The 14,813-nt window shown below is 41.4% G+C and overlaps 1 protein-coding gene across 2 annotated transcripts in view; it reads right to left on the bottom strand.

Moving 5' to 3' along the window:
* Nucleotides 1-8,665, bottom strand: part of LOC121874742 (LIM/homeobox protein Lhx1-like) — a 56,256-nt gene extending 47,591 nt beyond the window's left edge. For both annotated transcript variants that reach the window (XM_042379036.1, XM_042379027.1), the window contains exon 1: nucleotides 8,353-8,665. In XM_042379036.1, coding sequence (XP_042234970.1) covers nucleotides 8,353-8,525 — 173 coding nt within the window. In that variant the 5' untranslated portion in view covers nucleotides 8,526-8,665. The remainder of the gene's footprint in view (nucleotides 1-8,352) is intronic.
* Nucleotides 8,666-14,813: the final 6,148 nt, after the last annotated feature.

A 14,813-nucleotide genomic window follows, 5' to 3' on the forward strand; every position in this document is an offset into this window, starting at 1 on the left:
AACACATCAATAACATATTCCTCCTCTTATACATCAATCACATCGACGTCATATTTCCACACCTTCAAGTTTTCCGAATACTAGTACAAGGAACCTGGTCTCTCATCATCAATTTCTTATCAATCGTCCTTCCTTGGAAAAAAAAACACACACACCGTAATTTACTGACCTAAGGCGTCTTGAACAAAAAGCAATAGTCATAGTGAAGATACGTATTGTGATTTTTAATGTGATTTTTTGTTAGATATTGTGATTGATGGATTAACGTGAATTTTTGAAATGTGATGAAAAATGCAAGATTGTCATATAATAATAATAATAATAATCGGAAAAAAGTCAAACTAATCCATATTTACTGTAATATACACGTCTCTGAAACCACCACACACACACACATATAAACACACTCAAACAAACGCACAAGACACTTAAACAAACACACAGATACACTTAGAACATTATATAAACAACCAAAAATCAGAACAAAAAATAACAAGAACAAGGAGAACAAGAACAAGAACAAATACAAGGAGAACAAGAACAAGAACAAATACAAGGAGAACAAGAACAAGGAGAACAAGAACAAATGCAAGGAGAACAAGAACAAGGAGAACAAGAACAAATACATCAATATCATCCGCGTTCTGATTTCCATCTTGTATTTCCACACTATGACAGACAGAGCACAAGATACCCTGATTGGTAACCTGAGACCCCAAGAACACCACACCGAACACCACATTTCACCACACCAAACACCACACCAAACACCACACCACGCCACAAGCGCACTGCCTGCACACACTGCATGCGGATCTGCTGACAGGAGAGAGAGAGAGAGAGAGGTATGGTGACAGTGACAACAATACCTATAGTGATAACATAACACAGGTAGGGATAGTGATGATAATAGTGATAAAGAAATAAACAGAAAAAAATATTGATAAATGAAACGACGATGATAAAAAAAAATAGAATAAAGTGAAATAAAACTCATATAATAAATAGAATTACAAGGAATAAATAAACAAAATACAATAACAAAGAAACAAAAGAAAATAAAAATAAAAAGAATAAATCGAAGAGAAAAAAAACGATATAAGCATAAAAAAAATAAATAAAAATATTACCGATTTTGGAATGAGTTAAAACGACTCATATAACGAAGAAGGAATGCAGAGTTTTGATTGGTTGTCAATAATACTGTTTATTTACCTATTACGGCTCCTCCTGCCTTAAAATAATATAATCTAACGGTAACAATGATTATGTAATAGTAAGATATATGTTAAGACTCAAACAGATGTAAATAGACGCAAACAGACGCAAAAAGACGCATATAGACGCAAACAGACGCAAATAGACGTGAAATACGCAAAAAGACGCATATAGACGCAAATAGACGTGAAATACGCAAAAAGACGTATATAGACGCAAACAGACGCAAAAAGACGCATATAGACGCAAAAAGACGTATATAGACGCAAAAAGACGTATATAGACGCAAACAGACGCAAAAAGACGCATATAGACGCAAAAAGACGTATATAGACGCAAACAGACGCAAAAAGACGCATATAGACGCAAACAGACGCAAATAGACGTAAAATACGCAAAAAAGACGCAAACAGACGCAAACACAAACAGACGGAAACAGATCTCTATACGTCCTAGATATACCCAGGGGGATTATAATGCTAGAGCGATAAGGGTTAAAGTAGATAAGAAGAAGAATTACGAACTGCAGGAACGAAGTATTAACGAGAGAGAGAGAGAGAGAGAGAGAGAGAGAGAGTATATACTTTTATGTGAGCTTGTGTGTATATGCTTGTGTGTATGTGTCTGTGTGTGTATATAATATTATGTGTGTGTGTGTGTGTGTGTGTGTGTTAGAGGGAAGAAACAGGTGATGAAGGACTCTGATAATAATGACTAGGAATATTCTAAATATCAGCGGAAGTTGTATTGTGGTCGTGGGTGTCTTTTGTCCCGTCAGAGTACAATAGGTTGGCTGGACACTCTCCTCCCTCTTACACACACACACACACACACACAGACACTCACACACACAGACACTCACACACATATATATACAATCTCTCTCTCTCTCTCTCTCTCTCTCTCTCTCTCTCTCTCTCTCTCTCTCTCTCTCTCCTTACCACCTCACTACAACGAACACCCAATTTCAGTGTCCATTTTAAGAAGGACAATTTTACGATTCTGTGTATATCAAACCCCCGCTATATGGAACAGAGACTATTTTAATGACTGATTTATTCCAATTTCTTCTAACCTAACCTAACCCATCAGTTTTTATCATTAATTCTAGAGTGATTTTTTCTATTTATTTTACCAGTAATTTTATTTATTTTTCCAAATTTATTTTTTCATTCTAAGTATTTATTATATTTTATTATTATGACCGTCAGTAAAGCCTTATATTCACCGTGTATATAATTCTATGGAATGAGTATTATTTCTACTATATATATATTCCGCTATAGTGTATCGTGTTGCTATATTCACCACCATTATAGCAAGATATTCTCCTCCTTAATAGAATGAGTATAGCGCGATTTCTACTGTACATATAGCGATATATAAAATTAATTACATTATTTCTATCATCCGTACGGCCTAATCATCCGCTTACGTATACAATGACGAATACAATGACAATAATCATCTTAGAGTTTACGTGAAAGCCATACAGGAGTTGAAGTGTTATACTGGTTCATTATACACCTATATACATGCATTAACAGGGGTATATACTCGTGTATGCGTCTCTAGTGTGTATAATTATTTACAATTCTTACAGGTTTTGTGTATAGTGTTTGCTTGTCTGTCTGTCTGTCTGTCTGTCTGTCTGTCGCCGCTACGATGTTCCCGCTTTGTTATTATCGTTGTTTATCCGTTGTTTACTCTCTCGTCTTTGTTATTATCGTTGTTTATCCGTTGTTTACTCTCTCGTCTTCGTTATTATCGTTGTTTATCCGTTGTTTACTCTCTCGTCTTCGTTATTATCGTTGTTTATCCGTTGTTTACTCTCTCGTCTTCGTTATTATCGTTGTTTATCCGTTGTTTACTCTCTCGTCTTCGTTATTATCGTTGTTTATCCGTTGTTTACTTTCTCGTCTTCGTTATTATCGTTGTTTATCCGTTGTTTACTCTCTCGTCTTCGTTATTATCGTTGTTTTATCGTTGTTTACTCTCTCGTCTCTTCGTTATTATCGTTGTTTATCCGTTGTTTACTCTCTCGTCTTCGTTATTATCGTTGTTTATCCGTTGTTTACTTTCTCGTCTTCGTTATTATCGTTGTTTATCCGTTGTTTATTCTCTCGTCTCCGTTATTATCGTTGTTTATCCGTTGTTTACTCTCTCGTCTTCGTTATTATCGTTGTTTACTCTCTCGTCTTCGTTACTATCGTTGTTTATCCGTTGTTTACTCTCTCGTCTCCGTTATTATCGTTGTTTATCCGTTGTTTACTCTCTCGTCTTCGTTACTATCTTCGTTGCTTATTCTCTCGTTTCTCCATTATTCCCTATACGTCATATTGGTGTCATTCTGCTTTTCTTCTCTCCTTCTCTTATTTATCATCTTATCTTCCCATTCCACAATTATCAGTCACTTTCTATGTATGTTTATTTACCCTCTATTGTCTCTTCCCCAAATTTGTCTTTTTAAGTTAAAAAAAAATCTACTGCCGGAAATTTTACACCAATGTTTTAAATTCCTAATGATTAAAACACCAATGTTAACACACTTATCTTTCATAATTCTCAAAAGCAAAAATCAAGCGTACAAAAGCTTAGAAATCTTGATAAGTAAAGCTGGGGACAAAGCATAAATACTCAGTGATAAGAAACCTTCCTTATCTTTTGTAATTCTAAAAAAAAAATCTAATTAGTTTCAAAAGCAAAATAATAGTGTATGATAAGTTAATGAATTTAATGTTTAAAAATCTAAAAAAGTAATAATTAATAATAATAATAATAATAAAAATTTCAAATACACGGGAACTTAAAGACTTTGATAGTTGTTAAACCTTCCCAAAATACTTTTAAACCACAACAACAACTACGACTACTCCCTACCTTGGTTTAATAACTTGTCTACGACCTCACAATGTAGGAGGAAACACCGAGGTGTGATAAATAATGGATTATCAGTATTTCACGAGCCACAGGAGTTTATTGACTGCTAATTTATAACTCATAGCACACGTGAAAAACTGCCTATCTTTACCTACCTATCTACCTTCCTTCCTTCCTTACTTCCTTCCTTCCTTCCTTCCTTCCTTCCTTCCTACCTATACCTTCCTTTCTTCCTTCCTTCCTACCTATCTACCTACCAAGCGCTCGTCCGTAAAGCAGTGGTTGTGGTAGGTAGTAGTGGTGATGGTGGTAGATGGTGATGGTAGTGGTGATGGTGGTAGGTGGTGATGGCAGGTGGTGGTGATAGTGGTGATGATGGCAGGTGGTGGTGGTAAGTGGTGGTGGTGGTGGTAGGTTAGGTGTAGGGTGTTGGGTGTGTATGGTAGTCAGTGAATGTGATAACTAATATTAAAAAGACGTTAGTGAGAGAGAGAGAGAGAGAGAGAGAGAGAGAGAGAGAGAGAGAGAGAGGAAAGAAACACATTAACCCCCGAATAACATTGTAAGAACATAACAACATCCCTCACATTAACCCAAGATGCCCTCAACCCCCCACCCCCCCTTTCCCTTAAACCAAACCTTAAACCCTTAAAGAAATAAAGATTAAACCATCCCCCAAAAAATGAGTCTTATATAATTTCAACTTACTACAAATATTTCCCTCACGACCTGGGTTTTAATGACGAGGCATAACGAGGGACGACTAGGTATAAACTTGTCAAGACGATACTACCATGTCACGACCCCCCCCTCCCCCTCCCTCCAAACCCGGTGTGAAATTTGCTGTCACGATACACAATGTCACGCGCCGAGGTTCACGGGATCCCACGCGTATAAAGGCAGGAGGGGGGGTGAGGCTGGGAGAATTGAGAGGAGTGATGACAGGTGAGGGATGGAAAAGGGTTGATGTAGATGTGTGAGAAGGGGGTGATGACGGGTGAGGGGATGGAAAAGGGTTGATGTGAGATGTGTGAGAAGGGGGTGATGACGGGTGAGGGGATGGAAAAGGGTTGATGCGAGATGTGTGAGAAGGGGGTGATGACGGGTGAGGGGATGGAAAAGGGTTAATGTGAGATGGGAGAGAAGGAGGTAAGGGTGTTGAGAGGAAAGGGTAAGAGAATTAGTGGTACTGGTTGTGTTGGGTGATGGGGGGTGGAGATTGTGGGTGAGTGTAATGGAATGGTGTCTGGTGATATAAGGGAACAGTATCTGGTGTCAGGTTAAGAATATGGTGACTGATAGAGAAACGAGAAAGAAAAATTATAAAAAAATACAAATAACTTGTAAATGAAATGGGACAGAAAACAGAAAGTAAAGTCAAACAAAATTTAATAAAAATAAAATAATGAAAAAATAATAAAATAAATCTCAGTATTGTTAATAAAATAGAAACAAAAATTTATTCACGTATTAAATAATATTATCTCATGCTTGACAGTAAACATGGGTATCTTTTTTAACTATAAAATAAGTTAAATTAGACAGACTATATAATTGACAGATAAATCCCCGTCTTTAACTCTTGTCATTCATTTATTATTAACACAAAACACTTAACATCACAACTACAGTACTACTTCAATCACCCACCAACCACATCAAAAACTTTCATAAATAACAAATCATGACTCAAGTTACAACCGCTTGAGTTGTGAGTAAAGTTATCGTCACGTCTTAACAACATTTACAACAGGACATACACACGCACAACACATACGCTTAATGATGTGAATTGTTTAAATGCTATTTCTATTTTACGCAAATTGACGAAAAATAACAACTTATTTATTATTGGTTGCTAAAAAAAATCCCTTTCAGTATATGTATATTTTTTTTCCATTGATTTTGTTGTAGAAATTATTTTCCTAGTTTCGCTTTTGAGAAAATTTTATTTTTTCTTTCAGGGGCAAAAATTATCTACTTTTTTCCCCCTCTATTTTATTTAAAGTAGACTTAATCTCTCTTTATTTTTCCTTAAATTAAATATTAAATAACTTTAAATTTTCCCCTAAAGTTTATTAAAATTTTCTGATATTTTCAATTGACAAAAGTATACAAATAAAACTTTCCTTAACTAAATCGGTTTAAGTACATAATTCTCTTCCATTAAAATAAATACAAAAAATCCTTTCCATAAAGAAAACACAAAACCTTCCCTTCATTCAGAAAGTAAGAAATATTCCTCCTGACACCAATTGTAAACACAGAAATGAAGATGAACACCAACTGAAAGTATATTTTTAAAATCATCCCCCTCATAGTGACGACCTTATCTCGTTGCTGATAATAGGGCCAGCACTAACACCATCGTCTGGATAAGTCGGTAATATAAGGTGTGGTGAGGGTATGAGTGTATGAGTGTGTATGTGTATTGTCGGCGGTGAACAGAGAGGACTGCGGTACGATACGATATATCACTAGGAGTTCTCATCGATGTCGTCCAGGAGGCAGAATGAAGAGGCCTTGTATGTGTAAATAATATACCAGTTCATGGGAGTCTCCTATACCGCCGTCTCACACTATATTATCTATGTTAACTATATTATCTCTCTGATAATTTTCATCCACTCTGGTTATAGTATTTATATATCGTAGTATTTTAACAAAACTCCTATAGTCAGCGTTAATATAGATTGCTACCTTAAATAGCTTAGTGTTTTTTATCAATACGGTGTGGGGGCAGCAATTAGTTTTTCTTCGGCTATAAAATTCCAAACTTTTTTTAGAAATCAATAATGGCGGAAAGGTGGAGTAAGCACCACACCACCACCACATATATGTTGAAGTATGTTGTATGTGGCGCGGTGGGGGTGCGTGTAGACAGAGCGTAAGGTTAGAGAGAGACGTTCCAGGGACACAGACAGGCACGGAAAGTTCGTTCGTGTACGGGCCTGGAGCGGAACGTACACCGTGCCTGGGAGGGGAGGAGTTGGAAGAGGCAACATTAGCATAAACAGCTGTCAGGGCGCCGAAAACAATGCTATCTGTGTCATGGGGGTACTTTGTGTGGTGACCGCCGCTGTCAACACCATCTACCTTAACACTACCGTCCAGCCAAAGATCAACACCACATAAATCTTCAATCATTTAACACTACAAGAGATTCATACACAAATTAATTGACTACGTATAAAAATATAATCCCGGGGTTAAATCTTCTCTGGGTGATTTTTATACAGGTTTTAAGTGTGTTGCGTGAGGCGGTGAGGTGTGAGCGCTGAGTGTGAGTAAGGCTGTGTTCCTCTCTCACGCTATTCGTTGGCCCTATTTTGACAGCTGTGTACGGTCTCCTCTCTACCACACATCTGTTGCTTCGAAAACCCGAGTCATTTTACTGAGGTTAAGGTGAGGTGGACTGTATGATAATGGCTGACAGAGAGATGGACTATACATTATGCTCAGTTACAGGCGCCCAGATACAGTTACAGGCTATGAAATACGGTTACAGGCTCTGCTCTCACCTAGTACAGTATGGATGTTATGTATTTACTGTAACCGAGACATTAATGTAGTAAATTTAAAGAGTTGTGCCCTACTCTTAATTTATTTCTGATATATTTATACTGAATAAATAAATATATTTCGCTTTTTAGTTTCATAATAATGTTGATTCAATTCCATAGTAAAATAAACAAGCATTTATTTGAACACACACACACAGCCTCAGGTTGGGAAGGATCACGACAATAATGTTTTCCGGGAATTGCCTGAAACACTTGTGTAAACTATTGGTCTGTGTTCGGTTGGTTATATACTGAACTTTTAGTCTCTTGTTATTAATATGACGGCCATTAACGCTGCCACCTGCTGACTCTATTAGTAATATTAAACATATCTTGTGATATATTTTCAGCCATTGTGTACAGAACCGTCGACACAGGCAACATTACTTCCCGTGCAACAGTTACACAGGAGAGCGGTGTGTGTTATGGAACACTGTAAATGGATCAATGTTTACACGGCCCCATCACGCGAGACAGATGTGTGGGCGGACGAGGACACACAGGTGTTGGCTGGTCAGGTAACCTGTCATTACTGTCACTGCCTCCCCATGTCGTTCAGTGCACGAAACGCCGCCTGGAAACTTGTTAACCCGGACAGCAGTGGCGGTGTTTGTCTCCTGCGGGAGGCGCCACGCACCTACTGTAACCGGAGTACAGAGAAGACGCTCACTGAGAGGGACGCAACACTCACCTGAAGAAGTCACTCTTGCAGAAGAGTTTTCCCTCGCGGCTGAAGCACTTGTCGGTGAGGGCACAGCCGCAGTCGGAGCAGCGCACACACTCGGCGTGCCACGTCCTGTCCAGCACCGTCACCAGGAACTTGCCCGTGATGGGCTTCTGGCAGCCGGCACAACACACTATCATCTTGTCTTGTCTCTACACGGCAGTGCCGCTCAATGCGCAAACTACAGTTTTCAGCAACAGTCTCACACAGTCACTCACACAAATACTGAGTGTCACCAGCGCAGCGCAGCGCAGCACAACAGTTCCTTCCTAGCGGACAGCGAGAGGCACACTGTGGAAGGGGCTAAGGGCGGTCGAGGCCACGACTCGAGGCGGAGCTAACGGAGGGCCCGCCTACCGTACCATAGATCAGCCAGCGCGGCTGGTGATTGGACAACGAGGCTCCACCAGGATCACCCCGCTCTTATCTCGCCCATCTCAGATGTCAGCCACCGATGTTCACTGTATGTTACCTCTCACCCCACTATAACAACCATTAATTAGCCCAGCCGTGGAAATATTTGGGCACTGTCCTTCGCAAACCCTTCCAGTAGAACCAGGGACCTTCCGAGCCCTTCCTGTGTCAGGCGTGTCGTAGGGGAGGAGGTAGAGATGGGGCGGGGAGAGCGAGCAGGGAGGAGGGAGGGGCGGCGGCCAGGACGCAGGCGGGGCCGCATTACCACCACAACACCACCATCAAAACAAACACAGAATCACTGGGTGGCGGTAGACCTCAAGTAATGACGACATGCTGCCGTGTCACCCGGGCCTGGTCACCGCCGTCGTCACACTGGTTCACTAATGACCCCTGGGGACACGGACCTGGGCACGGAGGACACGACAACCAGGTCACACACTCCTGAAGGGTCCCGCTCGAAAAATAAATTCATTCCATCAAAGAAATTCTAAAAATAAATCCTAGAGGTATGGTAATGAGGGTTAAAGAAGAGAGAACTTTAATATAACTTCAAAATAACGCCACTGTAACACGCGCTGCAGCCATGGACGACCTGTACCTACCATGTGGCGGGGAGAACAGACAGATGATGACGGCAGCATAAACACTAAACCAAAACCCAGCAAAATGGCATTATCAATATTATACCATTGATGACGAGAGGTTTAAACCGCCGTCCTCAAAGGGTTAAAACCACTGCCTGCAAAGAGTTAAACTATCGTCCTCAAAGGGTTAAACCATTTTAAAGGATTAAATTTTCGTTCGACTGGGGTTAAACCATCGTCCTCAGCGTTAAACCATCGTCCTCAGCGTTAAACCATCGTCCTCAGAGTTAAACCATCGTCCTCAGAGTTAAACCATCGTCCTCAGCGTTAAACCATCGTCCTCAGCGTTAAACCATCGTCCTCAGCGTTAAATCATCGTCTCAGCGTAAACCATCGTCCCTTAGAGTTAAACCATCGTCCTCCAGCGTTAAACCATCGTCCTCAGCGTTAAATATCGTCCTCAGAGTTAAACCATCGTCCTCAGAGTTAAACCATCGTCCTCAGAGTTAAACCATCGTCCTCAGAGTTAAACCATCGTCCTCAGAGTTAAACCATCGTCCTCAGAGTTAAACCATCGTCCTCAGAGTTAAACCATCGTCCTCAGAGTTAAACCATCATCCTCAGAGTTAAACCATCGTCCTCAGAGTTAAACCATCGTCCTCAGAGTTAAACCATCGTCCTCAGAGTTAAACCACCGTCCTCAGAGTTAAACCACCGTCCTCAGAGTTAAACCATCGCCCTCAGCGTTAAACCATCTCCCTCAGAGTTAAACCATCACCCTCAGAGTTAAACCATCGTCCTCAGCGTTAAACCAACGTCCCAGCGTTAAACCATCGTCCTCATCGTTAAACCATCGTCCTCAGCGTTAAACCATCGTCCTCAGATAAACCATCGTCCTCAGCGTTAAATCATCGTCCTCAGCGTTAAACCATCGTCCTCGCGTTAAACCATCGTCCTCGTGAAACCATCGTCCTCAGCGTGAAACCATCGTCCTCAGCGTTAAACCATCGTCCTCAGCGTAAACCATCGTCCTCAGAGTTAAACCATCGTCCTCAGCGTTAAACCATCGTCCTCAGCGTTAAACCATCGTCCTCAGCGTTAAACCATCGTCCTCAGCGTGAAACCATTAAGAAAATTGAACGCTGAAGCTCCAACAAAAATCTCAACGCCAAAACATTATCAAGAAAAACCAAATATAAACGAAACTAATTAATAAAATTGTCAAGAAAAAAACAAGAAAATATTGCCAAGAAAATACATCACAAAATAAACAAAATGAAGACAACATCAAAACAACTCTATTGGAACCCGTCAAGACAACTCTACTGGAACCCCGTTAAGACAACTCTATTGGAACCCAGTCAAGACAACTCTATTGGAACCCAGTCAAGACAACTCTACTGGAACCCCGTTAAGACAACTCTATTGGAACCCCGTCAAGACAACTCTATTGAGCCCCTGTCAAGACAACTCTACTGGAACCCCGTTAAGACAACTCTACTGGAACCCCGTCAAGACAACTCTATTGGAACCCCGTCAAGACAACTCTACTGGAACCCCGTTAAGACAACTCTACCCCGTAAAGCAAAATAGACGAAGAAAACTTACAGAAAAATTAAAGAAAAAATTGTAATAGGTTCGATTAGGTTACATAAAGTTAGATTAGGCATTAGAATAGATTAAGTTAGGTAGGTGTTAAGCTTGGTTTGTTTTGCGTTAATTTAGGTTAGAATAACATTTAAGTTAAGTTAGTGTTTGATTGCATTTAGTTAGATTAGATTAGTGTTAGGTTAGCGTTAGTTAGGTGAGTTTAGGGTTAAGTTGTGTTAGGTTAGGTTAGGGTGGTTAATCTTCAGGTGAAATAAGCTGGGATGTCTTATCTTATAGGTGATACAAATGATTTTTGTAAACTAAAACTTTCTAGTAATTTTTATAGTGGTTATACATTATGTATACTTGGGAGACCAGATGACAGCCTATATATGTATATGTATACTTGTGGATAGTTTCTGTTGACTAATTTACATTTATACATTGGCTGAGAGATACTGACTCAGCTGTATACATTCCGATTGTCATAAAAGATATCTCAAAGGGCGGCAGAGATAATCAATGTATATATATGCATACAAGTACGAGTGTAGAGACTACTGTTGGTGGTGAGTTGGCACACACACACACACACACACACACACACACACACACACACACACACACACACACACATACACACACCTCACACACACACACACACACACACACACACACACACACACACACACACACACACACACACACACATACACACACACACACATACACACACATACACACACATACACACCAAACAACATACACACACACACACACACACACACACACGCACAGAACGCATACACACACACACACACACACACGCACAGACACACACACACACACACACAACACACACACACGCACATACACACACACACACACACACACGCACACACACACACACACACACACACACACATGAACACATACACACACACACACACGTACACACACACACACACACACACACAGACACACAACACAGACACACGCACAATACACACACGCACACACACACACACACACACACACACACACACACACACGCATACACACACACACACATACACACTCACACGCACACACACACACACACACACGCGCACACACACACACACGCACACACACCACACACACACGCACAGACACATACACACACACACACACATACACACACACACACACACACACACGCATACACACACACACACACAGACACATACACACACGCACACACACACACACAGACACATACACACACGCACACACACACACACAGTATACACACGCATACACACACACACACACACACACACACACACACACATGAACGCATACACACACACGCACGCACACACACACACACACACACAGACACGCACACACGCATACACACACACACACACACACACACGCACACGAACGCATACACACACACACACACACGTACACACACACGCACAGACACACACACACACAGACACAGACACACGCACAGACACACGCACATACACACACACACACACGCACACACACACACACACGCACACATACACACACACACACACGCATACACACACACACGCATACACACCACACGCACACACACACACACACACACACACACACACACACACACACACACACGCATACACACACACGCACAGACACATACACACACACACACACATACACACACACACACACACACACACGCATACACACACACACACACACACACACACACACACGCACACACACACGCACAGACACATACACACACGCACACACGCACACACGCATACACACGCATACACACACACACACACACACACACACACACACACGAACCCATACACACACGCACGCACACACACACACACACACGCAGACACGCACACACGCATACACACACACACATACATACACACGCATACACACCACACACGCACACACACACACACACACACACACACACACACACACGCACACACACAACACACACACACACGACACACACACGACACACACACACACACACGCATACACACACACACGTACACACACACACACACACACACACACACACACGCACACACACACACACACACGCACACACACACACACACACGCACACACACACATACACACACAGCACACACATACACACGACACACACACACACACACACACACACACACACACACGCATACACACACACGCACACACACACACGCACAGACACACACACACACACAGACACAGACACACAGACACACGCACAGACACACGCACATACACACACACGCACACACGCACACACACACACACACACAACGCACGCACACACACACACATACACACACACACGCACACATACACACACACACACACACACACCACACACACACACACACACACACACACACACACACACACACACGCATGCCACACACACACACACACACACACACACACACACACACACACACACACACGCCACACACACACGTACACACACACACACACACACATACACACGCACACACACACACACGCATACACACACACACACGACACACACACATACACACACGCACACACACACACACACACACACACACACACACACACACACACACACACGCACGTACACACACACACAACCACACACGACACATACACACACACACACACACGCACACACACATACACACACACACGCACACACACACACAGCCACAAACACACGCACACACACACACACATACTCACACACACACACGCGCACACACACACGCACACGCACACACTAAACTTATCCATAACTTTTAAAAATACTCATTATTGCAGGTGAAAATTAATCATCATAGGTAATATATACGTATATATAATTCCTTTCATTTCAAAATAAAAAAATAATGTTTTTAATTTCTTCCGTCCCATCCATCACGTGAACACTATCCCTGACAGAGCGAAAAAATATGAAACAAAACAAAAATCTATGTTTACAATTATATTCCTATAATTTAACATATATTTACGGGATTTTAATATCAGATGGGTTAAGAGATAAGGCAAATAGTAACGTGATGAGGAAACATTTAACCTTTTATACTGTACAGTGAAGGGACTGGCAGGCAGCCAATGTAGGTTTCGGACGGTGCTCCCAGAAGACCAGCCAGCCAGCCAGCCAGCCAGCCAAGCCAGCTGCCATGCAGCCCCGCACACATTGCTGCCAGAAACCCTCCCTCCCCACCCCCTGGCTGGCAAGGTCTGAGTTATTGAGTGGATGTGAGGGTTAAAACTAATGCTTGAAGCCCCCGTCCCTCCCTCCCCCGTAACACATTAACTTGTGCCTCTCTTAACACAACTTTTTGTAACACATAACATACAAACTTGTACCCCTAACACATATTCTTGTACCCCCCTAACACACACACACACACACGCACATGTACACCTCTCTTTAACACCTGGTAGTAGACTGGGTGCTGTCTGTCAGTCTTGCCATCAAAGTCATCAACACAGACACACAGTAATGGTCAATCATCAACTTCAGGCGAGAACCAGCGATACATTTCAAACTTTATTGACGTAAACAAGACCGAGGAATATCTAATAATAGACATAAATAAAAATAATAGTAATAAATAAATAAATACATAAATAATAATAAATGATTTTTCCGTAAAATTATATATACTTTCTATTCATTTATCTTTCGCTTTAATAACATATCTCTGTGACCTTTCTGTAATTTATTATTGTTATTATCCCGCGGGGGAAGAGGAGTTACCTCAACAAGTGGGGAGGGGAAATGGATGCGTT

Source organism: Homarus americanus, unplaced genomic scaffold (genome assembly GCF_018991925.1).
Source record: "Homarus americanus isolate GMGI-L3 unplaced genomic scaffold, GMGI_Hamer_2.0 scaffold45979, whole genome shotgun sequence".
Classification (NCBI taxonomy): Eukaryota; Metazoa; Arthropoda; class Malacostraca; order Decapoda; family Nephropidae; genus Homarus; species Homarus americanus.